This window comes from Pipistrellus kuhlii, unplaced genomic scaffold (genome assembly GCF_014108245.1).
Source record: "Pipistrellus kuhlii isolate mPipKuh1 unplaced genomic scaffold, mPipKuh1.p scaffold_m20_p_5, whole genome shotgun sequence".
Taxonomy (NCBI): Eukaryota; Metazoa; Chordata; class Mammalia; order Chiroptera; family Vespertilionidae; genus Pipistrellus; species Pipistrellus kuhlii.
Window position 1 is genome coordinate 32,309,193 of NW_023425551.1, and position 27,512 is coordinate 32,336,704.

Consider the following 27,512-nt stretch of genomic DNA (forward strand, 5'->3'; position numbering starts at 1 on the left):
CATCCAGGCTAAAATGCTTTTTGATACATAGATGAAACTTGTCACTCCTAAATACAATCTTTTCAAACTGTAAAAGATATTTTGCGTATATTTCTATTATGTATTAAGCAAAGCAGAATCCAGTTGCTATATATATCTGAGACCCATCTCTGCCACTTATTAATGTCCAATCTTGGTCAAACTACAGTCTATAAGTCTCCTTACTTATGAAATGGGAATAATGATAAATGAATTTTTGAGAGCTAATATAATAATTAGGTATGATTACATAGCTCCCAGGAAATATTAGACTATTTTCTCCATTGCTTTCTTCTTATCCCTAAATTTACAAGGTCTTTATTGAAAATTTCTTGAACTTTACTTTTTTTTTTTTTAATAAGGCTAATAAACTTTTATGGCATTTGTTTAGCTCCTCAAAATAGCTGAAAGGGACAATTCAAATCAAACATTTAAAATGATTTAATGTGCCCAGCCGTTGTGACTCAGTGGTTGAGCATCAACCCATGAACTAGCCACATAGGGTTCTTCCTTTTGAAGGCTTTTATCTACAGTATTCTCAAAAGGTGGGTATTTCAGGGGAGGATCTCAATGGAATATTTATCAGCTTTCCAGGACATGGTCTCCACTGATTGGTTGGTGCTAAGGCAGGTCATTAGTCATCTCAGCTGTGATCTCAAAAGGAGGTCACAGTTCTGTTTTTGGCCAGGGCACATGTCCAGTTACAGGCTCAATCCCCAGTAGGAGCCGTGCAAGAGGCAGCTGACCAATTATTCTCTCTCATCGTGGATGTTTCTATTTTTCCCTCTTCTCTCTGAAATCATTTTTTTTTTTAATTTAATGGTTTAATGTGGCATTAAAGAGATCTGATCTCTTATCAAACTCAAATTTATGCTGTATTTATAAATATAGTGGCTCAAAGTATAAATCTGATGTAGAAAGCACGAGAACAGGAAATATTTGCATACTTTCTTTAAAGTACTTTTTTTTCAACAGGTAGTTAGTTCCTTAGTTTTCTGAACTCTTCTGATAATATGAAAGATAGAAGTTTGGCTTGGCAGATTCTAATTGGGACTTGGACATTTTCCTAGGTCAATTCGTTTGCTTTTTTTTTTTTTTTTTTTTTTTTTTTTACTAGTGACTCAGTGCACGGACTTGTGCACATTGAAAGGAAATTAATTAGAAGAAAGATTTATGCAGTAATTACATGACTGCAAAAAATTACATGTCAAAATAGTATATATAATACAGCATTATAAAATTAAAACATGCATGCGATGGGTGCCAGCAAGAGCTTTATATGTATTTTGCATGCGCAAGTCAGCATTTATTTTTAAATTGCCAGTGTGTGTCATATGTACTGGCCAGGCAGTTGGTCAGACAGATGAATGATAGGTCACTTAGCCTTTTATATATATGGATAGATTGATTTCAGAGAGGAAGGGGTAGGGAGAAAGAGATAGAAATATCAATGATGAGAGAGAATCATTGATTGACTGCCTCCTGCATGCCCCCTACTGGGGATCGAGTCCTCAACCCAAACATGTGCCCTTGGCTGGAATCGAACCTGGGACCTTTCAATCCACAGATTGACACTCTATCCACTGAGCCAAACCAGCTAGGGCTAGTTTGCCTTCTTTTTTCTGTGATCATGAACCAGACCTTTAATCCCAAGCAGCCTCTTTTATAAACATACTTTGTTGTCATGTGAATAATTATGTACAAATGTATTACTACTGTTTAAAAGCAACTCAAGCCAAAACTGGTTTAGCTCAGTGGATAGAGCGTCAGCCTGCGAACTGAAAGGTCCCGGGTTCAATTCCGGTCAAGGGCATGTACCTTGGTTGCAGGCACATCCCCAGTAGGGGTTGTGCAAGAGGCAGTTGATCGATGATTCTCTCTCATCAATGTTTCTAACTCTCTATCCCTCTCTCTTCCATTCTGTAAAAAATCAATAAAATATATATTTTTAAAAATAAATAAAAAGCAACTCAAAGTACACATCCCCCAGACATCTCAGTAGCAGAACAGCATTTTATGTGTGAGCAAAACCACCAGCGCAAACATTGTCTTGCAAGTTTCAGGTTTTTTTCCTGTGTGTTTTTGAACCAGCTTTATTTGAGCAAAAAGATCATGTGACAGTGAATAAGAGACCTATATTTTTAAAACTAATCTACTTCTATCTGATAGTCATTTGATAGATATGTTGACATACATTTACCTTTCTGGGGGGAAAAAGGAATTCCATCAAAAATAATTATCCACTGAATGTATCTTCCTTTAATAAATAATAAGTCTTCAGTAAAAAGTGCACATGTGTAAGTTGATGCTGTGAGTATATCTAAATCTCATTTACCCTGACTGCATTCATTCATTTCATACCAATTCTATATATCTGCTATCTGAAAAACTGATTTGGATGTAGTTACCAAACCAGTTTCTCAGTATTTTATTGTACAATTGAATGAATGGAGAGACTGTTTCATTTTTAACCAAGTTCATAAGTAATAATTTCATGTTCTGGGAATAAAATTTCTGATTAACTTAAGAACAGAATTATTGATTTATGGCCTGATTAACTTATGGTAGCAGATTTCAAGAGACTATAAACTAATTGTTTCTTTATTATCTGGATTTTCTAAGTTTTTTCAGTGATCGGGTATTGCATAATTGAAAATGTAGAAATGATGAATAATAAAATGTCGTCATCATAATAAGAAAAATGAAATGAACAAAACTAATCTTTGATCGTTGGATATCCTGTAAGAATAATTCTGAAATAGAACTTTTGGCAGCAAAATGGTACCAGAATGTTACTGGAGACTGGAACTTGGTTCAGCAACCTCGTTTGAGTTCTGGCTAAGAAAGAATTTGGAGCCAAGATTCAAACTATATCAAAAAGTTTATTTAGAAAGTTACAGAGATAGAAGTGAGCCATTGGGGGAGAGGGGGTGGAAATGGGCTCAGGAAACAAGTTACAGAGGCAAAGGAAGGGCCCTTAGAAGAAGGGAGCTTAGGAGAAAGAGAGAGGCAAGGAAAAAGTTCTTAGGGGAAATGGTGATGAAAGGCATGTGTGTGTTCCATACTGGCCACATAGGGTTCTTTCTCTTAAAGGCTTTTATCTACTCAAAAGACGGGTGTTTCGGAGGAAGAACTCACTGACAATTCATCAGCTTTCCAGGACATGGTTGGCACTAGGGCAGGTCATTAGTCCCCTCAACTTGTCCTTATGTCAGACATGGCATCGCTTGCCTGGTTTTGCTGCTTTTCTGGTCCTAGAGCTGAAATACAACTGAGTCCTAGATAATATCCACAGGGGTTAATGCTTAAGAGAGTGGTTGTGCTAGGGCCCACATGAGAGTGGCATGAGGCCATTCTTCGGTCCCTTGTTCCTCCTCGAAGGGGTCTGCCACAAGACTAGTGACGTGCCAGGGGAGGAAAGGTCAGGGGAGGGCCCAAACTGCATGACCCACGATATGAAAGGCCAGGGGCTGTAGGTCTGAACCAAATGACCAGAGACATGTGAGAAAACAAAAGGTGACCCTGGGGCGTGGTCCTTGTTTTCCCAGTTTTGGCACCCGAGGCTTTCTGCCCTGGTGACCTTCTGTACCTGGCCCATTGTCCTTGCTCTGCTCATGCCTGTCTGCCTACCACGGAACTGTACTGATTTATCGATACACTTATATCCACATATAGACAAGGATATAAGCCATTCTGTATGTGAGTTTCTTGAGGACAATCTATTTAAAATCTTCGTTATCTTTACTGTTTCACAGAGAGCCTGACCTATAATAGGACCTAAATAAATGTTTGTTGTATGGTTAAAGAAGGGTAGTATACAAACCACAAAAAGTGCATTAAGAGCTGCATAAAAAATTTTTTAATATATTTTATTGATTTTTTACAGAGAGGAAGAGAGAGGAAATATTTTATAGAGAGTCAGAAACATCAATGAGAGAGAGACATCTATCAGCTGCCTTTGCACACCCCTTACTGGAGATGTGCCCACAACCAAAGTACATGCCCTTGACTGGAATCGAACCTGGGACCTTTCTGTCCGCAGGCCGACACTCTATCCACTGAGCCAAACCGGTTTTGGCAAATTTTTTAAATATTAATTTAAGCACTTGAGGCTAAAATATGTAAAATTATACTCATTACCTTTTTTTCTCTTTGAACAACTTTATTGAGATATATTTGACATCATAAAATTTAATGATTTTTGGTTACTTTATTGAGTTGTATAATTATCACCATAAATCAATTTTAGGACATTGTCAAACATGCCCCCTTAAGGTCCTTAATGGCCATTTTTAGTTTCCACCCCAGCCTTTGCAACCACTAATCTACAATTCAAATAAGTAGAATGTACCGTATGTGGTCTCCTGTAGCTGAGCTGGCTTCTTTCACTTAGCTTAAATTTTTTATAAAATTTTTATATATGTTTTTATTGATTTCAGAGAGAAAGGGAGAGGGAGAAAGAGATAGAAACATCAATGATAAGAAAGAACTATCGATTGGCTGCCTCCTGCACACACTATTGGGGATTGAGCCCACAAGCCGGGCATGTTCCTTGACTGGGAATCAAACCAAGGACCTCTTGGTTAATGGGTCGGGGCTCAATCACTGAGCCACGCTGGCTGGGCATTAATGATTCCTTTTAAAGTTTACTCATTATTTTTTATTTTGTCCTCAAATAATGGTGAAAGGAGGATTATGTAAAATGTTTCAGTTAATTAATCCTTGTCCATTAACTCTAGTTAATTGTTTCAAAGAAACACCATACAATAAACATAGTTTTATATATTTACTTCACCATTTTGCCCTTAGAGAGCTCACTGCACAGATCAGAGTAATCCAGTAGGCTAGCCGCTAGCTCCTCAACCTGTTAAACACTTGAAATGTGTCTAGTAGTGTGCTGAAAGTATAAAATACTCACTAGTTTTGGAAACATTATAAAAATATAATTATTTCATTTATAATTTTATATTTAGTATATATAGAAATAATATTTTTATATATTGGGATAAAATAAAATATGGTATTAAGATTAATTTTACCTCTTTTTTAACTTTTTTAATGTAACTCCTAGCAAATTTTAAATTGCAGATGTGGCTTTCATTATATTTTTATTAATGTCACTGGTCTAGAGTCAGTAAGTGTGTGTATACTCACAGGTACTATAATGATTTTCATAATTTAAAAATGAAGAAACTAAATAAATTACAGTTATACCCTCCTTTATCGTGTTGTTTCTTCTTATGGGAATAAAGTTTGATGAATAACCTAATTATACTAGTACTCCATTATGATGGGTTGCTTCCTCTCTGATTTCTCTGTTTAACTGTTTACAAAAGATTGTAGTTCCTTCATTATGCCTTTGACATTTTCATATAAGTTAACAGAAGTAGGATTCTTGTATTTTAGAATATAAGCACTTAAGAACTGATGTCAATATATAAGGGAGTTAGAGGTCCAATTACCTAAATTTGCTTCAGCATTTTTTTTTTTTTTCATTTCCCCCCTTCCTCCTTACCCTTAAAAGGGCAGTTCTCATCCTAGCCATACCGCGGATATAGAGTTGGGCTGAGGACTGAAGGGTCCTGGGCTGCAGGCTCAATCCCCAGTGGGGGATGTGCAGGAGGCAGCCAATCAGGGATTCTCTCTCACCATTACTGTTTTTATCCCTCTCACCCTCTCCCTTCCTCTCTGAAATCAATTAAAAAATAAAAATAAAGAATATGGGCCCTTTATTTTTTTTTAAAGGCCCCTTAGCTCTCTTTAGGTAGGTTCAGCATCTCTTAGTTCTGTCTTGTGGCAATAGCGTGAGTATTTTGAATACTTTGTATCTTAACTTTTATTCTTTAAAAACTGAAACAGTTCATTTACTTCCAACACCTTTTTGTCTTGGTTTTTGTTGCATTTTTAGGAAGATCATATCACAAATGACATTGGAATATCGACTTGGAAGGAGCAGACTTTTCTCTCCCATGGTGCCTTATTAGCAAAGAGCTGCCAAGCTGCAATGGAATTAGCAAAGCATGATGCCGAGGTTCAGGATATGGCATTTCAGTATGGGAAGCACATGGCCATGAGTCATAAGGTATTTGCATACCCTTTCTCCTTCTCAGTGCTTAAAGAGCTAAAATTATACATCAGAAACCTTGGGCCATTTGGTAAGCTTTTTCTCAAAAAATGTTTATTGTGTGTTTAAAACCTATCAGTCATAGACAGTGATTGTTATATAAACAGTGTGATTGGTGAATACTGTGTAATTTTTACAGAAAGCTGTAGCTTACTTTAACCATATTTGTGATATTTGTCTTTTCTTACCACCTGAAAGGGTTCTTGAAAGAACTCTTGCAATTGTTAAATTATTAATACATGTAATGTTGCTATTTATGGAATATTTTCATTTTTGTTGCAGTTCTTTTCTAGTTCCTTATGTAAAACAAATTATGGAAAGTTAATGAAATTTGGAAATGTATTGAATAAAATTGAAAGCTTTACTTCTAATAACAAGTTTCTTTTGAATAGGCATAGTAAAATATAAAATGTCCTAAGATTAGCTTTCCAATGTTTCCTCTATGGATATATAATTGTAAAATTGTACTTAATATATTAATATTTGTACTTTAAATGTTACTTAAATAGCTTATAAGAAGGAGGAAACATATATATACATAGTTAATATGCTAAGAGTCCGACCCTCCGACTGGTGGCTTGACGCGCACTGACCATCAGGAGCAGACACTCAACACAGGAGCTGCCCTGATGCTCACTGGCACCTCGGACCTGGCACCCACAAAGCAATACTCGTCTTCCCCCAAGTGGGACACAGGCCCCGCTACCACATCAGAGCAACAGCCCACCAAATCACAGCCAATGCTGCTAAGACCCATGGTGCAAAATGTGGCCCACCTTCCTCTCCATAATGGCTAGCCTCCTTGGAGTTTCTTCAGCCCGGGAATATGACTTGCTTTATAGCCAGGTGCAAACATTTCACACTTTAACCAAATGTCTGTGAAGGGTTTTCCCGTGCCTCATCTCATTTGATCCTCACAGAAGTCCTGGAGTAGGTAGATAGGAGACTCGGTGGAATCCTATTTTCTTTTCATTAGCCAGAAAACAGAGATTTAGAAAGTTTAGAAACATGACCCAACTGAAAAGAAGTAAGAAGTGGTGGGCCCTGAAAGTGACTTCAGGTTTTGTCACTGCACAGAATGCAGTCAAACACTGCTGCAGTTAAACATTTTACCCTTGGTTCTCCCGGCAAGATCTACAATAATAATCTGCTTAGTGATGATATTTACTGCTGTGTTGCTAACAATTACCAGAAAGAGAAGTTGGGATGCTTCATTGGGCTGGAAAAAGTTTAGCTATATCAGAAAGCAGGTCTAATTAAGCAAATTTATTATATATCTATAAAAGGCTAAATTGACTCATGCATGCACGATACATATAAAGCTCTTGCTGGCACCAATTGCATGTGTGTGTTTTGATATGTCATTGTCGATTGTGAATTTGGTTGACACTTCTATTATAGAGAAAGGGCAAATAGTGATATTAAAATATTTCTTCTAATTAATTTTCTTTGCACTGGGCCACTAATATTAGTATAAATGTAGTTTGTCCAGATAATTTTTACATATTTTATTAAATCTTAGGTTAGCTTATTAAGCAATTATATTTATTAGATGTTTTTAAGTCCTAACCTTGAACTTAAAGTAAAATAAAGGTTTCTGCTAAATAAAAAAAGGGATATGTTAAGGAAAAAATATTTTAAAGATTATTGTTTAATCATATAAACTAGGTTTTGGCTTATTAAAGTAAACCTAAAACCTGCATTTCTTAAACTTTATTTTTCACTATATTACCTAATACATTCAGTATATGACTAAGACATACTAGTGTATATGCATTTCACTTACTTAACTCTTTTTCACTCCTTCTAGATAAATTCTGATCTCCAGCCTTTTATTAAAGAAAAGACCAGTGACCCCACGACGTTTAATCTGAACTCAGCTCCTGTAGTCTTACATCAGGAGATTCTTGGAAGAGATTTGTGGATTAAACAGATTGGCGAGGTAAACTGAAGTATTCTATATTAGATTCCAGTAGAATTAACTGATTTTAGAACATAATTCATATTTTATGATGATCTAAGACATCAGCCATATAGATCAGCCATATACGAACTTATTCATATAACAGGTAAAAGTCTTACTTTGTAATCTATTGTACATTTTAAGAGGTAAAATGTTACTTACAAGATTGAAACTGCAATACTATGTTTGTTATTATCTGAATTCTTAGGATACTGCAACACAAAACTAGTGTGTATGGTGATACTAATTAACTCAGATGATTTTTTTTTCTAAAGGCTTTCAAAAATTGGGCTCTGGTAATAGCACTACCCTTTAACTGACAGCAATTTTCCATCTGCAAGCTCTAGCACAAGCTGCAGAATTCCAGGAGGTCCGTCTGTCAGCTCATTGGGTTATTTTAAAACAAACTTGGACCCTGAATATTCAAGTTCTCAGGCATTACACTGGGGGAAAGCATGGTTAAGTGGGAAGGGTAAAGGGGCTTAAGTTGGATAAATGTTCCACTTTTGGGATGGGGAAGTTGTGGGTGATAAAAGGAAACATTTTTGTTTTTTGTTTAATCCAGAAATCCTAGTTCAAAAGTTCTTGCTCTTCTACCTAAAACTTCACGGAATTTATGTAACTTCGTGGTTCTGATTGATTGAGTTAACCTGAGGCTGACACAGGGAAGGAACCAGGCACAGCTGAGGGGATAGCCACCATGCTTAAAGCAAAGAGTTCCTAAATGGCATCTGCATTCAGAAAGATAGCCGAAACTGGTTTGGCTCAGTGGATAGAGCACTGGCCTGCAGACTGGAGGGTCCCAGGTTCGATTCCCGTCAAGGGCACGTGCATTGGTTGTGGGCACATCCCTGGTGCTGGATGTGCGGGAGGCAGCTGATCAATGACTCTCTCTCATCGATGTTTCTAATTCTTTATCCCTCTCCCTTCCTCTCTGTAAAAAAAATCAATAAGATATATTTTTAAAAAAAATAAAAATGAGATTTTTGCTCCCCTACTCCTCCTCCCCTTATTGGCTCTCAAAATGCTCTCAGCCATCTTAAAATCCCTCTTATTCACCAGGTAGGAAACAATAGGATTCCTTTCTGGGGAAACTGTCAAGCTCAGGCAATAAGTCCTGCAGATGTGAATGACTGAGGCCCCCAGTGAGCTCGCCATGTCCTTGCAGCCCTTCAACAGTGAGGCCCACCAGTTGACAAGCCCCAAAGTATCCAAGGGCAGCACCATAGGTACTAGAGGACCACTGGGCATTTGAGTAAAACCTCTGCCATAAAAGAATGAGGCAAGGCTCTCCCTTTCCGATTCGTCATCTGAGGTGCAGTGGCAGATTTTCATGAACGTCCTTACAGGGAAGACCATCTCTCTCAAAGCTGAACCCTTGGATACAATAAAAAACATAAAGGCCTAGATCCAGGATAAGAAAGGATTTCCTCCTGATCAGCAAAGACTAATCTTTGCTGGCAAGCAACTGGCAGATGGACATACTTTGTCTGACTATGACATTCAAAAGGATCCACTCTTCATCTTGTGTCGAGATTTCATGGTGGTGCTAAGAAAAGGGAGAAGTCCTACACCACTCCCAAGAAGAATAAGCATCAGAGAAAGAAGGTTAAGCTGGCTGTCCTAAAATACTACAAAGTGGACAAGAGTGGCAAAATCAGTTGCCCTCATCAGGAATGGCCTTCAATGAATGTGGTGCTGGAGTTTTTTATGGCTAGTCTCTTTGACAGATGACATTGTGGCAACTGTTATCTGATCTATTACTTCAACAAACCAGAAGACAATTGTATATGGGTTAATAAAAGACATGAAATAACATTAATAAAAGAAAAGAATGATTCAAAATCAAACTGAAAAAAAGAGGGAACTTAGAAGAAACAAAGAAAGTGTAAAAAAAAAAAAAAACGCACACATTTTCAAAAGTACTATAATCAGTAAACTCAGGAGATAGTAAGTCCATAAAATAAGAGGTTATATCTTTTTAAAATGACAATCCAAGAATGAGAAATTATGAAATAAAAAATATAAAGAAGAATTTTTTTAATAGAAGGTATAAATGAGAAAAATCTCCCAGAAATTTGAATGAAAAGATAATAGAAAATAAAAAAGTTAAGAAAATTAGAGGACCAATTTAAAAGATTCTATTATGAATCCCAAAAAGAGAATATTAAAAATGCAAACAAAAAATTAACAATGAATTTTTTAAAAGAAAAGAAAATTTCTAAAAACGGAAGGACCTCAATCTTCAAATTGAACTGGTGCCCTAAATAATGAATTTTAAAAGTGCATGACAAATTTCATCATTATCAGCTTTTGAAACAATGGAGATAAAAAAGATATCCTAGTACTAATAGAAAGAAAAAGAAAATCCTACCTGCAAAGGATAAAGAATCAGTTGGTTAGAGCATTGTCCCAGAACACGAAGGTTATATGTTTGATCCCCACTCAAGGCACTTTTTAAAAAAATAATCATAGTAATCAAAATGACCATGGAGACACTGAAAGCTTCAAGACCATGGAGTTTACTTCAGTATTCAAAGAGAAAAACTTTTCCAACTTAGAATTTTATGCCAGTCATGTTATCAAGTGAGACATTAAAGACAATTAAAAACAGATAAGCAATGTCTCCAAAAAACCTACCCTCCAAGCATCTTTTTTCAGAGAGCTGGTGGAGTATTTCTATCAAGGCAAGTGAGTAACCAAGAAAAAGAAGTCGTGGAATTTAGGAAGTAGAGGATGAGACATAGGTGTGAAGCAGTGGGGAGGAATATGAAGGGAGGAATAATAAGCCAACAGTGTTGCCAATAATAAGAACACTTATCATGTGCCAAGAACTGTTCTAATGGAAAATCCGAGGGATTCACTACCTTGTGCACAGTCACACAGGTAGCACATGGTGGAGCCAGGACTCAAACTCATGTAGCCTAGCTCCAGGGCCCATGTCCTCAGAGTAACATGCTATATTAGAACATCCAAGCAAGCTCTAGGCTGATGGCTATGCATCCAATCTGGATTGGAACAAGAGGACAGAGACCTCCAGGAGAACTATCTCTAAGGGAAAAATGGTACTGGGATTGCCTAATGTACTTTACCATATAGAGAATTTAGGGACAAATTAATGATAGGCACAGAAAAGTAAAGGTTCCTGTTACCATTACTGCAAAAACAAAATTTGCCCCGAATTTTAGCTACTTCTAATAATCATTTTATTGATTCTCTGCGTCAGGAATTTGGACAGTGCACTGAGGGGGTGACTGATCTGTGATTTCTGGGGCCTCTAGTGTAAAGACCCAGTGGCTGGAAGTAACTCAGTAATGCTGGGGCCTGTGATCATTTGGAAACTTCACTCTCACCTGGTACCTGGGCTGGGCTGTCACGAAAACCAGGCTGCTGACCAACCGGAATGCTCACACATGGCCCCTCCGTTTAGTTTGGCTTCCTCACAGCACGGCAGCAGCAGAGTAGTCAGACTGTTTACCTGCCTGATTGGAACTCCAAACACAAGTGTTACAGCTGCACCATATCCTAGGGTCAGCCTCCCAAGTCACACAGTCATTTTCATGATCTCCTGGCGATTCAAGGGGAGGGTTGTAGATCTCACCTATCAAATGGGAAGAGTTTCCAAGAATTTGGGGCCCACATTTTAAAAGCCACGCTCAACAAATGAGATAAATTGAGGTTATTAGCGATAATAAAAAAATTTTAATGTGTAAGAAAGGAAATTAATCAGTTCTCTACATGGCCTAATATATATATATATATATACACACACATACATACACAATATATATATATACACATATATATAGCATAAAATACAAATATTAATTTAAAGCAAGTGTCATCAATGCAAGGAAGCTAAGGGGAAAATGTATTTTGGTCATGTAAGAAATGTGGAGGTGGGGTGGTTAGGGAGAGGTCAATGGGTGAAAAAGAAGACTTATGTAATACTATAAACAATAAAAAAAATTTAAAGAGAGAGAAGATAAGATCATTTTCCTTACAATTCAGGTACCCCCTACCTCTGCCTAAATTGTCCATGTAAATTACTTACAAAGTGGGATTGCTTTGAGCTTGGCTGGAAATTGTTTTTAAAAAGGTGGATTTCTCAAAGAAAAATAAAAGAAATGGGATTTTTTTTTCATGGTAGGATCAATAGATAATGTGTAAAATTTAATCAAGGAGGAATAATGTATGAAGATTTACAGCAAAAGAAACAGTTAAAGAAAGGGACACAGAACAGACAGAGTCTAGAGAATGGTTGGAATTTTAGTAGAAGTCTTATATTATTTGACTTTTTAAATAATATACACATATTTGGATTTATTTTAAAACTTTTATTTTAAAATGTTACATACTTTATTACAGTGATTTTACTTCTAGTTATCTATACCAGGAAAAATTTATCAGAGATTGGGCAAAGACTTTTGTATTAAAATACTAATTCTAAAAGGAAGAACATGAAAATTGATGCATTTCAATATAGAAAAATGTTAAATGAAGTATCATACAAGAGAGATATTACATGACTATTGAATATTGTATCACTAAGGGTATATTTATGTATTTTTTGACAGCTGAACTGAAAATATATATACAGATGGTGTTAGTAGCTCTAATTGAGTTACAGTAGAATACATTACAGATTTACATTTTGGTTGAAAAAAATACAACTAAATATGTTCAGTGAAAGCTACCAACTATTCAGATATATACATATACATGTAAGAGTAGCATAGATATGAATTTTAAAGGAACTTCACAGAAAAAGAACATATTTAACTCTTAGTTTCCTCGTAAGAACGCTAAGTTGTCAATGTAGACAACACGAGAGTCCAGAATTTTTTAAACAGCTGGTGAAATATTCCCAAATCAGTATCCCCAATTTGATTTAAATTCAAAGGGATATCCTTTCCAAATCATCGGTGTGTAGCCACTGACTTCAGACTCTTCTCCTTATACCTGTACATCTGAGTCATGAACAGGGTGACTGATGAGAGAGGATGCATTCATCTGAAGCAAATAAATGTCAGTGGCAACATTCTTCAGACTGAAAATACCTAACAAGTTTATTTTAATTTTCTAAATTATAATTTCATATTTATATAAAGCTGTATAAGAGAATGATCTGGCACTGTGAATGAGTTAGGGAACACAATTTGCATAACACTTAAGAGAGACATTCTATCCTAAATCTCATGGAGGTTTCTTATCAATTCTAAAACTGGTCCTTTCTAATGCTCTTTTTCCAATTCTTTCATGAAATTTGCCTCCTCTGCACATTTGTGGGTCCTCTCCTCCCTCAAGTTTTGAATTTTATTGCAACATCCTTAAGGATAATAGTGAATTCACCTTTGAATTATTCATAGTACCTGGCTTAGTGACTTACTTGGAGTAGTCATTCAGTTAATATTTATCAAAAAGTACGTGTGGTGCATGACCTCACTCATTTATGGATAATAAAGAACATTATAAACTGATGAACCAAAAGATAGATATAGAGACAGTAAAGTAACAAGCTGACTGTCAAATTACAGCAGGAAGGGAGATCTGAGGAAGATAAGAGATCAACCGAAGGACTTGTATACATGCATATAAGTACAACCAATGGACACAAAACTCTGGGGAGGGAGGGAATGTATGGGGGGGGGGCAATGGTATATGTACAGAGATAATTTAATTTAAAAAATAAAATAAATAAATAAATACTTAACTAAAAAAAAAAAAAAGTATGAGTGGTGTCATCTTCGCAGAATAAGCTATATTTGATGGCAGATGTTTTGTTAAATAGAGTCAAGTTGGTGTAGTGGAAATGGCCCGTAGAGGACCAGGATTTGGAAGGCCTGGCTTCTAGTTTGGGCTTTGCTAGCATCTGTAAAACCTTAATCACATCCTTTCACGTCTTTTTTATTATTTTCTGCAAAATGATGGCTTTTGAACTAGATCATTTCTAAGGTCCCTTTCAGCTCTTAAATAAATCTAAGAAATAGGTCTCTTAGGCAAGAAATGCATCATAAGAAAAATATTTATCTCTATTAGAAGCTTAATACTTGTTCTGAGATTGAGAAATAGAAAAGTCTTGTTCCTGAAGGTAGAAGTCACCTATGATTTCTTATTTTCGCATATGAAATAACTTTCCTGCTCTTCTCAGACAGTTGTATGTCCTATCTACTCTTTTGATTTCCTGCTTGGGGAAAGTGAGAATTAATGACTAGACAAGGAAGGAAGGATATGACATACCCTTAGTGCCCATTCAACATCATTGTGAAGTCAGGAGGAAGAGCACCTCTGGAATTTTTCATATCAAGCGCTGTTACCCCTCTCCAACTCTCTCTTTCCCCCCCAAAAAATCTTAAGATTAGCTAGCCCTCTTCCATCGCACCCATAGGTACACACACACACACACACACACACACACACCATACTCTTTCACAAGAGGCAATTTAGGGCACTAACCAGACCTGAAACAGCTGAAAAATATTTGTTGGCCAACATCTCCATACTAAATTCTACAGATTTCGATCCCAGCACCTCCACTCCGTCCCTAGCGGGTCTCTTCTGTGTGCAATGGACGGCATTGTCCCAGACATAGCAGTTGGTGCAAAGCGGGGATCAGACGAGCTCTTCTCTACCTGTGTCACTAACGGACCCTTTATCATGAGCAGCAGCTCAGCCTCTGCAGCAAACGGAAATGACAGCAAAAAGTTCAAAGGTGACAACAGAAATACAGGTGTGCCCTCCAGAGTGATCCATATCCGGAAGCTTCCCAGTGATGTCACCAAGAGCAAGGTTATTTCCCTGGGACTGCCTTTTGGGAAGGTCACCAACCTCTTGATGCTGAAAGGGAAAAACCAGGCCTTCATTGAGATGAACACAGAGGAGGCAGCCAACACTATGGTGAACTACTACACCTCGGTGACACCTGTGCTCCGTGGCCAGCCCATCTACATCCAGTTCTCCAACCATAAGGAACTTAAGACTGACAGCTCACCCAACCAGACACGGGCCCAGGCCGCCTTGCAGGCAGTGAACTCGGTTCAGTCTGGGAACCTGTCGCTGCTGCCTCAGCTGCTGCTGTGGATGCTGGGATGGCGATGGCTGGCCAGAGTCCAGTGCTCAGGATCATTGTGGAAAACCTCTTCTACCCAGTCACCTTGGACGTGCTTCACCAGATTTTCTCCAAGTTTGGCACAGGTTTGAAGATTATCACTTTCACCAAGAACAATCGGTTCCAGGCACTGCTGCAGTATGCTGAACCCGTGAGCGCTCAGCATGCTAAGCTGTCGCTGGATGGGCAGAACATCTACAATGCTTGCTGTACACTCCGCATCGACTTCTCTAAGCTCACCAGCCTCAATGTGAAGTACAACAATGACAAGAGCCGAGACTACACCCGTCCTGACCTGCCCTCTGGTGACAGCCAACCCTCTCTGGACCAGACCATGGCCGCAGCCTTTGGTGCACCTGGTATAATGTCAGCCTCTCCGTATGCAGGAGCTGGTTTCCCTCCCACCTTTGCCATTCCTCAAGCTGCAGGCCTCTCTGTTCCCAATATGCATGGGGCCCTGGCCCCTCTGGGCAGCGGCGGCGGCGGCAGCTGGCCGGATCGCCATCCCAGGCCTGGGAGGGGCTGGAAATTCTGTCCTGCTGGTCAGCAACCTCAACCCTGAGAGAGTCACACCCCAAAGCCTCTTTATTCTTTTCGGCGTGTATGGCGATGTGCAACGGGTGAAGATTTTGTTCAATAAGAAGGAGAATGCCTTGGTACAGATGGCAGATGGGAGCCAGGCCCAACTGGCCATAAGCCACCTTAACGGACATAAGCTGCATGGAAAGCCTGTGCGCATTACCCTCTCCAAACACCAAAATGTACAGCTGCCCCGGGAGGGCCAGGAGGACCAGGGCCTCACCAAAGACTATGGGAACTCACCCCTCCACCGCTTCAAGAAGCCTTTCTCCAAGAACTTCCAGAACATCTTCCCACCCTCAGCCACCCTGCACCTTTCCAACATTCCGCCCTCCATAACTGAGGACGACCTCAAGATGCTCTTCTCCAGCAACGGCGGAATTGTCAAAGGGTTCAAGTTCTTCCAGAAGGATTGCAAGATAGCGCTGATCCAGATGGGCTCAGTGGAGGAGGCCATCCAGGCACTCATCGACCTACACAACCACGACCTGGGAGAGAACCACCACCTGCGGGTGTCCTTCTCCAAGTCCACTATCTAGGCTCCCCACCAAGGACCAGCCTGCCGGGTAGTCCTGGCAACAACTTCCATCATTCCAGAAAATAGCCACTTTAAAAAGCAGCTGAAGTGACCTTAAAAAGACCAGAGATTTTATTTTTTTTTAAGAGAAAATCAGTTTACCTGTTTTTAAAAAAATTAAATCTAATTCACCTTGCTCACCTTTGGGAGATAGGGTGCCAGCCTCAGGCTCTTGGTGACCCGCGGACAATATGCCTACCCCTTTGCAGCCTGCAGGGTGGGTGTTCCCAAGCCTCCATTCAGCTTTCTTGTGCCTTAAAACCCACTGCTTTGGCAGGGCCTTTTTTTTGCAGTAGAAATACATAGGGGTTTGGGGACAGGAGACTGCTTCCCCACAGGGATCATGTGCCTGGCATGGCAGGAGGCTGCCAGCTGCAGGGTCGGCAGGCATCCTAATCCTCCATTTAATCAAGAATGTTGATTCTCTCCTTTCCCTGCCCCTGGCTTGAGGTGCCCCTTCTGGGCCAAGACCATCTAGGGTGCATCCCTGGCACTTCTTCAGCTTGGAGCTTTGTTTTATAATAAGTCTTTGTATTGTGCTTTTATGCAGTTGCAGACATCTGTGCCTAGCAATATTCCAGTTGACCAAATATTCTAATCTTCATTTATATGCAAAAGAAATAGTTTTAAGTAACCTTTTATATAGCAAGATGATAAAAATGGTATGTGTAATCTAAATTTCTTCCTTATATGACCTGTATACTGTACTTTTTATTTTATTCCTTGTAATTAAGTTGCAGGGCAGGATCTAGTTTCAGGGCAGACGCAGTGGGGCCGGCCACTGCGGAGCCTGGGTTCTTCCTAGAAAGCCCCAGGCCTGCGACCTTCAGATGTCTTACACACAGCCTGTCCTCTGTCTGGGAGGACAAGGGCTCTCTTAAACTTTCAGGGTTTCTTTTTTCCTGCAAATCATGGACCAAAGTTGTTTGTTTTTTGGTTTTTTTTCTGCCTCTAACTCTGAGACCCATTAAGGTGGGACAATAGCCCTCAAGTCTTAACTGTATCCTATACCTTGTATAGTCCTTACTCATGGGTCCAAAGGGCTTCCCTGTGCACAAACCTTGTGCTGGCTGGCTCCTCTTCCTGGGCCTGGACCCCAAGTGTTCATGTTGGGGCGGGGACAAGGGATTAAATATTTATAATTTTTTATACCTGTTGTAAGACATGAGGGGCAGCAAATACAGTTTTTTATGGTGACACAGATGTATATTTTGATACCAGCAATTACAGGCTCAGTATTGTAATGTGGAGCATGGCACATTCTGTTGCCTGCCTTACAGCTTGTAATGTTGAGAAAACTGAATTAAAAGCGATTTTATAACAACTTTTGCCTTTTCTGCAGGCTTTCTATTCACATTGTAGAAGGCAGTTTGGCTAGTCTGTACTGGACTTTGAATAAACTCTTCTGTATCCTGCAAAAAAAATAATAAATAAATAAATAAATTCTACAGATTTCTCCCTCCCCTAATTTTAAATTTAAATTTGTAGCTGCTGAAAAATAATGATCAGGTAAAACTACTGATAGTGAATGGGTGATTCGCCCTAGGGAGGTGAAGTCATTACTCAGTTAGCATTTGATCCCTAATAAAAAGAAGGTGGAATCTTCCTGGGAATCACAGAGCTCTAACTCTTGGGGAGTCCAGGGGCTATTGCAGGTCAGCAGCTTTATTTTTAATGATCCTCCTAGTTTTCTGCTGCCATTACAAGTCACCTACAGAAATAAGAATTATAATATTTCTTGGTTATTTCTGAAAGTACCAAAATGTCACTTAGGCTTGTGGCATTCTGACACTGTCATAACCAGCCATAAAATACCTTACGTGAACTGCATATTACCAATGCCAGGCTGTCCCTAAATATCCTACTGTTCTTATTCAAAAAGTTAAGACAAAGATGGTTAGACAAAGCTAGTATGTATATACGTAACGCATGCATATTTGTAATCTAAAACCTTTCCAGCTATGTAACTGGAGAGCCGGATTCTTCTACCAAACCAAAAAAACTCAATTGGCTACTTTAACTGCTGGACTAGCAGATATAGTAGATTTCTGACTTGAAACCTTTTTAATCCTCACACACTATACCCAAACCATTCTTCTATCCCCTAACAAACCTCCTTTTTAATGCATAAACTCTACCTCTTAATACCAATGCAAATGTACAGAGAGTTTATTTCTGGTAAGACCTGTTTTCTCTAAAGGAACCAATTATATTTATGCCTATGCCAAGACAAAATACCTTTAAAATGTCTTTTTGTAGCCACCAATGTAATCTTTTAATCAAACGAGAAACCAAGTATTACATGGACTGAAAGCACCCTATAGATTAAAAATTAAATATATCTAACAAACTTAATTCTCCAATAATGAGAAAACTGCTATTGTGTAATTCCTGATGTAACAGAGAATGTAAAAATTAAATATATCTAACAAACATAATTCTCCAATAATGAGAAAACTGCTATTGGGTAATTCCTGATGTAACAGCATCATCTGTGTAATTACCTTGCCAGAATGTTATACTTGAACTATAAGAAAACAATCATACAAATCCCAGATAAGGGACATTCTGCAGAGCAACTGACCTGAACTAAATGCCAATATTGGACATAAAGCTGGCCGTCCACGGTCACAGAATTCCCACCCTAGGGCCATGGCCCAATTTGTCCGTAACCTTGCAGAAGAGGCCCACTAGTAAGCACTACTGTGACCTATGGAAGCCTTGATTGGCCACATTTTGGCACTATACCAACCCTCCTGCGATCCCTACAGCTATTCAGAGCTGGAAAAATATAGTCACTAGTGCTCAAACTGGTAGTTTGTGACAGCTCACAGTAAAGGAAGCTCTGCTGAATGGTTTGGTGACCACTGAGGAGAGGATGTGATTTTATGTCGGCAAGATCATAGGCAAGTGTGGCATCCTTGGCTATACTGTTTGAAGATCAATCTTTAACTTCTGTTTCTTTTTGGTTTATTATTTCAGAGTTCTTGGAATATGAGTGATCAGAATGGTGTTTGAATTTTTAAAATATCTGTCAAAAATGTCAATATTATGAAATAAAATGTAGTGGTGTGTGGACTGTAGTAGATTAGAAGATGTTAAAAAGCCATGACATCTGCCGAAACTGGTTTGGCTCAGTGGATAGAGCATCGACCTGCGGACTGAAAGGTCCCAGGTTTGATTCTGGTCAAGGTCATGTACCTTGGTTGCGGGCACATCCCCAATAGGGTGTGTGCAGGAGGCAGCTGATCGATGTTTCTCTGTCATCTATGTTTCTAACTGTCTATTCCTCTCTCTTTCTCTATGTAAAAAAAAAAAAAAATCAATAAAATATATTTTTTTAAAAAGCCATGACATCCATGCCGAAACTGGTTTGGTTCAGTGGATAGAGCATCGGCCTGTGGACTCAAGAGTCCCAGGTTCGATTCCAGTCAAGGGCATGTACCTTGGTTGCGGGGACATCCCCAGTGGGGGGTGTGCAGGAGGCAGCTGCTCAGTGTCTCTCTCTCTCATTGATGTTTCTAACTCTCTCTCTTCCTTCCTCTCTGTAAAAAATCAATAAAATATTTTTTTTAAAAAAAAAGCCATGACATCCATTAAGAATATAAGATTTTTAATTTGATCTTCAATTGTGATAAAAACAGCTCGGAAGGACACTGTTGGTTGACTTGGAAATTTTGAATATAAATTATATCTTAAATATTATAGTAAGTGTTACGCTTGTCATGTGTGATCATGTGTTGGGTTACGTAGAACATCGTTTTGTTCTTTGGAGATAAATGCTGAAGGATGAGGCATCACGATGTCTACAATTTACTCTCATATACTCGACAAATGATCATATAGAGAGAAAGCAAATATGGCAAAATACTACCAATTGGTTAATCTAGGTGGAGGGCAAATGGGTGTTTATTATATTCTTTCAACTAAAAAGTTTGAGAGAAAAGTAGTTTTCATTGAAAGCTAAAGAAGAGAATCTTTTAAAATAAAGTTTAAAAAAGACTGTCGCTGATAGCATGGGGGAAGAATAACATGATAATAGGGATGATCAGTCTCGAGGATTTTTCGACTCCCTGCTGTGGAATATTAGTTTTCTGCTTTTAGAAAAAGGTTTCCCTGTATCCAGCTTTCAAGTCCAGATAACAGTAGGTGGAAACTGGAAACAGTTCATTTATATCATCCGATCCTTCTTTGTTACCTGACTTATGAAAAAGCATTTGCTTCTTAAAATAAAAGACCACATTGTACATCCATTACTTACCAACAGGGAATTTATCTGGCTCAGTCTGCAGAGACTGGTATATGAACCTTTGGAATCAATCCCTCTGTGCATCCTCTCAGAGTGCTGGGGTTTTTTTTTTTTTGGTTTTTTTTTTGCTTTTGTATAGAATATTGTTTTACAGTACTCATGGTAGCTGTCTGAGCAGGCCTCCAATGTCATGAGCACTGGCACACATCTTGTCTATTTCATATAGTTTTGCACGTTTTTTAATTTACTGGGGTGACATTAGTTAATAAACCTTATATAAGTTCAGGTGTATAATTCTGTAATACATCATCTGTATATTGTATTGTGTGTTCACCACCCCAAGTAATTTAGCCTCCTCTGCCCTCTTCTACCTCTCCCCGCCCCACTCCCCTCTGGTAATCGCCACACTGTTTCTGTTTCTATGGGTTACCTTTTCCACCCAACCTCCCTCTCCAATGACAACTGTCAGCCTATTCTCTGTATCTATGAGTCTGTTTCCGTTTTGATTGTTACTTTGTGTTCATTAAATTCCACATATAAGCGAAATCATATGGTACTTGTCTTTCTCTGACTGGCTTATTTCACTTAGCGTAATACTTTCCAGGTCCATCAATGCTATCACAAAAGGTAAGATTTTCTTTTTTTTACAGACAAGTAGTATTTTATTGTGTAAAAGTACCACATCGTTTTTATCCACTGACCCACCAGTGGACACTTGGGCTGCTTCCAAATCTTGGCTATTGTAAATAAGGCTGTAGTGAACATAGGGGTACATATATTCTTTCTGATTGGGGTTTCAGGATTCTTAGGCTATATTTACAGAAGTCGGATCACTGAGTCAAATGGCGGTTCCATTTTTTATTTTGAGATGATAGCTTTATACTACTCTCCACAGTGGCTGCACCAATCTGCATTCCCACCAACAGGGCACAAAGATTTCCTTTTCTTCACATCTTCACCAGCACTTGTTTGTTGATTTATTGATGATAGCTATTCTGATACACGTGAGGTGATATCTCATTGTGGTTTGAATTTGCATTTCTCTGATACTTAGTGATGGTGAGCATCTTTTCATGTGTCTATTGGCCTTCTGTATGGCCTCTTTGGAGAAGTGTACATTCAGGTCTTTTGCCCATTTTTAATTGGATTGTTTGATTTTTGGCTTTTTTGTGTGTGTGTTTAGGTGTGTGTGGGGTTTTTGTGTGTTTTGTTGCGTGTGTGTTTTCTATGTTGCATTTTATAAGTTCTTTTTTTTTATCTGAATCAATTTAATTTGCCTTCTGAGCCATCTTTTTCTTTCTTTTTCTTTTTTTTTTAGGTGGTATATAAATTCTTTATAAATTCTGGATATTAATCTCTTACCAGATGTATTATTGGCTAATATGCCCTCCCACTGAGTGGGTTATCTTTTCATTTTGTTGATGGTTTTCTTTGCTATGCAAAAATCTTTTACTTTGATGTAGTCCATTTTGTTTCCCTTACCCAAGGAGATATATCAGAAAAAATATTGCTATGAGAAATGTCCAAGATTTACTGCCTATATTTTCTTCCAGGATTTTTATGGTTTCAAATCTAACATTTAAGTCTTTAATCCATTTTTACTGTATTCTGAATGTGCACAATGTAAGAAGGTGGTCTGGTTTTATTTTCTTGCACATATCTGTCCAATTTTGCCAACACCATTTATTGAATAGATGGTTTTTAACCCATCATATGTTCTTGCCTCCTGTGTCAAATATTAACTGACTATAGAGGCATGGGTTTATTTCTGGCTCTCTATTGCATTCCATTAATCTATATGTCTGTTTTTATGCCAGTACCATACTATTTTTATTACTGTAGCCTTGTAATATAGTAGTTTGGTAGCAGTTTGATATAATAGTTTGCTTCCTCCAACCTTCTCCTTTCTTCTTTTTCAGGATGGGTAAGGCTATGTGGGGTCTTTTGTGGTTCCATATAAATTTTTTGAATATTTGTTCAAGTTCTGTGAAATATGCCATTGGTATCCTGATAGGAATGGTGTTGAATCTATCTATAGATTGTTTTGGGTAGTATGAACCTTTTAATAATGTTAAGCCTTCTTATCTGTGAACACAATGTATGCTTCCACTTATTTGTATCTTCTTCAGTTTCTTTCTTCAGTGTCTTAAAATTTATTCGGGTTGGTTGCTCTATACTTTAGTTGTAATTCCAGTTTGGTTCTGGGAGGAGGTGAGTACGGCTTCCACCTACTTTGCTGCCATTTCAGATCCCTTCTCCCAACCCCCATTTCACATGTTTTTAAGATAAAACAAGGTTCAAACATACATGTTTTGTGAACTGCTAAAGATTAGGAAAAATTACTTTCTTTTCTCATGGCCTGGATTGACAAGAAGCTCACCTACAGGAGACAAAAAGATGAGTGAATCCATCTTTCCAAACCCTAGTAATGAAGTCCTTGGGGAACTGCCATATATGGTGGAATTCACTGGGCTCCTGGCAATGAAGAGTGTGGCAGGGAGAGGTTCGGCACTGCTTGCTGTTGAAATACCGTCTGCATGTATTTTATACCGGTCTATTTTGGTCCCCAGTGAGAACGTTATTTTAATAAAATCTTGCTCTGCTAGAAATATTCACAAGTGGCAGGTGTCAGAAAAAGGGAAGTAACAGCACTCCATTTTCCTTGATACTTTAAGGAGTTTATGAAGTTGTTTGTTCCCTTTTAACCTTTATAAGTAAACACTGGTGCATCCAGAAGCCCAGTCGAAAAGGACATTAGATGTAGGTTGGACCAGTGATCCTCAAGTAGATCGGAATCTCAGAGCCCGGATTCAGAGGATCTGTATTTTTAACAAAATGCCCAAGTGATTCTGCTACCGCCAGCCCAGTTTGTGAGAGCCCAGCATTTGGGAACATCTGGTCTGATCCCGTCTAGAACTCTTATTTATGGATAAGAAAATAAAGGCCCACATAAAAATGTTTAAATTATCCAGGGTATTAACATATTGTGAACATATGAACATATTTCCTGTCTCCCAGCATATCCATCCTCCCAGGTCACAGTGCCTCCTGGAGTGGTCACAGATAAGGTCTTTGGCCACTTGCTTTCCTCTGTAGACAAGACCTACTTAACACCAGAGGCTTTGTGATGTCATGTTGAAATCTCCTAAGGGTGCCTGACTTCCATTCTAGGCTCTCTTCACTTTAACATACTGCCTTCAGGTTGAGGCACTTAATCTCACCAAACCACTGCCTCTGAGAAAATTACTAGCTCATTCTTCTGTTCTACACTTGATTTTCATGAATTCTTGATTTTCTATAGGTTCCCTTCCTTAGTCCACTTAGAAGCTGGGTACTGAAGTGAAAATGTGATAATGTTCAGTATGGATAAAAATATATATATTTGTAAGACACATCCAGTGGCTCCACATTTGCTACATACTGGCTCTGAACCTGAACACCCAGCTTTCCTAGAACGAAGAGTGAGTAAAGTGAACTTTGCTTTGTAAGTTACCTGAATAGATAGTACATAACTAACACATATAAAGAAAAAGCAGCCGAAACCTGTTTGGCTCAGTGGATAGAGCGTCAGTCTGTGGACTGAAAGGTCCCAGGTTTGATTCTGGTCAAGGACATGTACATTGGTTGCAAGCATATCCTCAGTAGGGGTGTGCAGGAGGCAGCTGGTCGATGTTTCTCATCGATGTTTCTAGCTCTCTATCCCTCTCCCTTCCTCTCTATAAAAAAATCAATAAAATACATATTTTTTTAAAAAGCATCCATCCATCTGTTCATTCCTTCACCAAGTATTGTTGACCATCTATTGTATGTTAACACTGATCTAGACATGGATTACATAGTGAGAAGGAGAGAAACTTCCCTACGCATGGAGCCTTGGTCCTAAGGGGGACTGGATGTGAAGCCTGTCTAAAGGCAGAGATCTTCATCTGTTCTGTTCATGGCTGGGCCTCTGGTGCCTCCGCCTAAGAACTGCACAGTGGGTGATTGTTTAAGGAATGGAATTACTGTATTCTGTTTCATCCATCAGGTGAAATAGAAACTATATCCACCCACCCCCAAATTAACTATTTTACAAAAAAGAAATGGGATAGACAGTGCTTACTGAGAAATATTATCTATATAAGGAATTAAATCATCCTTTGCATCCGTTTCTAATTTGCTACATTTTTATTCTAAAAGCTTTTTGTAAAAAGAAATTTTTCTATAAGAACGTGTACTTCAGAAGTGTATATGACATAAGTAGAAATTAACCCACAGAGCAGCTGGAAATATAATATACAGTGTACCTACAGAAACTTAAATATTTATAATTTTGCTCTGTAAAGAAAAGGAATACTTTTATGTGTAAGCTAAAGCAGCCCACGATGAAATGGTTTGGCAATGTTAGAATGTTTGTTTGATAACATAAAAGGTCATTTGGGCTCATCCAGTGTGGCACAGTGATTGAGCATAGACATGTGAACCAGGAGGTCACCGTTCGATTCCCGGTCAGGGCACAAACCTGGGTTGTGGGCTCGACCCCTAGTGTGGGGCATGCAGGAAGCAGCCAATCAATTATTCCCTCTCATTGATGTCTCTATCTCCCTCTATTTTCCTCTCTAAATTCAATAAAAATGTTTTCTGTTGTTATTTCAAAAAGGTCATTCGGCCGAAACCGGTTTGGCTCAGTGGTAGAGCGTTGGTCTGAGGACTGAAAGGTCCCAGGTTCGATTCCGGTCAAGGGCATGTACGTTGGTTGCGGGCACATCCCCGGTGGGGGGGGTGCAGGAGGCGGCTGGTTGATGTTTCTCTCTCATCGACGTTTCTGGCTCTCTATCTCTCTCCCTTCCTCTCTGTAAAAAAATCAATAAAATATATATTTAAAAAATAAAAAATAAAAAAGGTCATTCGGGTGAGCTACCTATCAGTAGTTACAGTCTGCTCAGGTTGTAATGGCTGTGATGGTCATGCTGCCACTTCTATGTAGCCTTCAAAACATTTAAGGGCTGTTACTGCACACATACGGATTACAGACATGAGATTTCTCTGTCATCCTCCCCATCAAAGTGTATCTCTGGGTGAAAGGGTACACTAAGAATACAAAATAAAATGAGAGTTTGAAAATAGCTTGGGATTAAGTAAGCACCAATACTTCCAAATAATAGAATTCTCTAAGATGATTAGTTTATGTGCAAAGTATGTGATGAAAAAAAAAGGTTTTATAAGAATTTATAATAGGAGTACTCTAGAGGTCCTGGTTTATAAACAGCATTAGGTTCACGCTCACCATCTGAAGAAACACTGTTGATTTTCATTTTCATGAGACAAACTGGGAAATGCTCAGTGCTCCCAGAAGGACAAGTCCACCCTAAGTCATTGTAAATATATAGTTTCTCTACCCTTTGCCTGCAATCTCAAGACACAAAAAAGTTCCTCAACTTCTTAACTTTCAACAATTACTATTTTCAACGCTTTTAACATGTCTTTTGTGTTAAATACTGAAAGATGAGAATGTTGAAATACCTAGAATGAAGAGGAGCTGTTAGAACAGAAACAAAATTAAAAGTCATGAGATGACAGATGTTTGCAGGAATGAGTTTGAGAATAGGAACAACTCTGCATTATTTAATCCCTACCTGTTTGGCTCAGTGGGTAGAATGTCAGCCTGGAAACCAAAGGGTCCTGGGTTCAATCCTGGTCAAGGACATGTAACTCAGTTGCAGGCTCCTCCCTGGCCCAGGCCCTGGCTGGGCTGTGCAGGAGGCAACCAACCAACATGTTTCTCTCACATCCATATTTCTGTCTTTCCCTCTCTCTTCCACTCTCTTTAAAAATCAATGGGAAAATATCCTCAGCAAGAATTAACAAGAAACAAGTGCTGTACCTGAGCAATCCATACTAATCAGCAAGAGACAAGGAGAAGGCCCAGCTGCTGTGCCTCAGTAGTTGAGCATGCACCTGTGAACCAGAAGGTCATGGTTCAATTCCTGGTCAGGGCACATGCCCAGGTTTGGGGCTCAATCCCCAGTGGCAGCCAATCAGTGATTCTCTCTCATTATTGATGTTTCTATCTCTCCCTCTCCCTTTCTTTCTGAAATCAAATTTTTTTTAATGTTTTTAAAGAAAATGTTCAAGTCACAATTTTAATTTAAAATGGTGTGTGATGGTCTTAACATTTAATACATGAGTAGTGTCTTATTATGACACTATGAAAATTAGAAAAACAAAATTTAGGCATATTGGGTAAATTTTTAAAAGATTGTAAAGAAGCAAGAAGAATCAGGACCAAGGTTATAAACCTCATTTTCTCTCTGACTTGATGCAATGTGTGCCTCCTGAATCGATGCAATGTGAAGTACATAAAAGTCCACTAAGTATTCTTATCAAAAATGCTTAACCTAAACCTAAGCAAGCTTCCTCAGACCCAGCTTCCAATTTTCAAGCAAATTGGGACAAGTTAAATGACACAATGTAGATGTAATATGACAAATTCCCAAAAGACATTTTTATAAGACAGCTGCCCTGGTCTCTTCAAAAAGTCAATGATTTTTATGAAAAAAGTTAATAGTTTTTATTTTCATGTCATGAAAAATGGAGAGGAACTAGTGTAGATTTAACCTAGACATTAAAACCAAATGCATGCAACAACAAAAATAATAAATTTAGCCAAGGAGGTAAGAGAACTGTATTCAGAAAAGCTATAGGACAATTAAAAGGAAATAGAAGAAGATATAAATAAATGGAAACATACCGTGTTCATGAATTGGAAGAATTAACATCATTAAAATGTCCATGCTATGCAAAGCAAAGATTCAACACAATTCCTATTAAAATACCACTGCCATATTTTATAGACCTAGAACAAATATTCCAAAAATTTATATGGAATCAAGGAAGATCTTGAATAGCTTCAGC

At 38.4% G+C, this 27,512-nt stretch overlaps 2 protein-coding genes and 2 pseudogenes across 4 annotated transcripts in view; all 4 read left to right on the forward strand.

Annotated features, from left to right (window-relative positions):
* PDSS2 (decaprenyl diphosphate synthase subunit 2) overlaps positions 1 to 27,512 on the forward strand; it is a 177,090-nt gene that overhangs the window by 128,467 nt on the left and 21,111 nt on the right. For 2 of the 3 annotated variants that reach the window (XM_036413654.2, XM_036413652.2), the window contains 2 exons: positions 5,927 to 6,100; positions 7,953 to 8,084. In XM_036413654.2, coding sequence (XP_036269547.1) covers positions 5,927 to 6,100; positions 7,953 to 8,084 — 306 coding nt within the window. The remainder of the gene's footprint in view (positions 1 to 5,926; positions 6,101 to 7,952; positions 8,085 to 27,512) is intronic. The other variant, XM_036413655.2, reaches the window with a different exon arrangement.
* Positions 9,262 to 11,842, forward strand: LOC118705427 (annotated as a pseudogene).
* Positions 14,627 to 17,793, forward strand: LOC118705205 (polypyrimidine tract-binding protein 1-like). Its single transcript, XM_036413651.2, is given in 4 exon segments — positions 14,627 to 15,159; positions 15,162 to 15,563; positions 15,642 to 15,681; positions 15,683 to 17,793. Coding segments are annotated over 4 exon segments (1,578 nt in total). The 5' UTR covers positions 14,627 to 14,672; the 3' UTR covers positions 16,332 to 17,793.
* On the forward strand, positions 18,855 to 19,448 carry LOC118705208 (annotated as a pseudogene).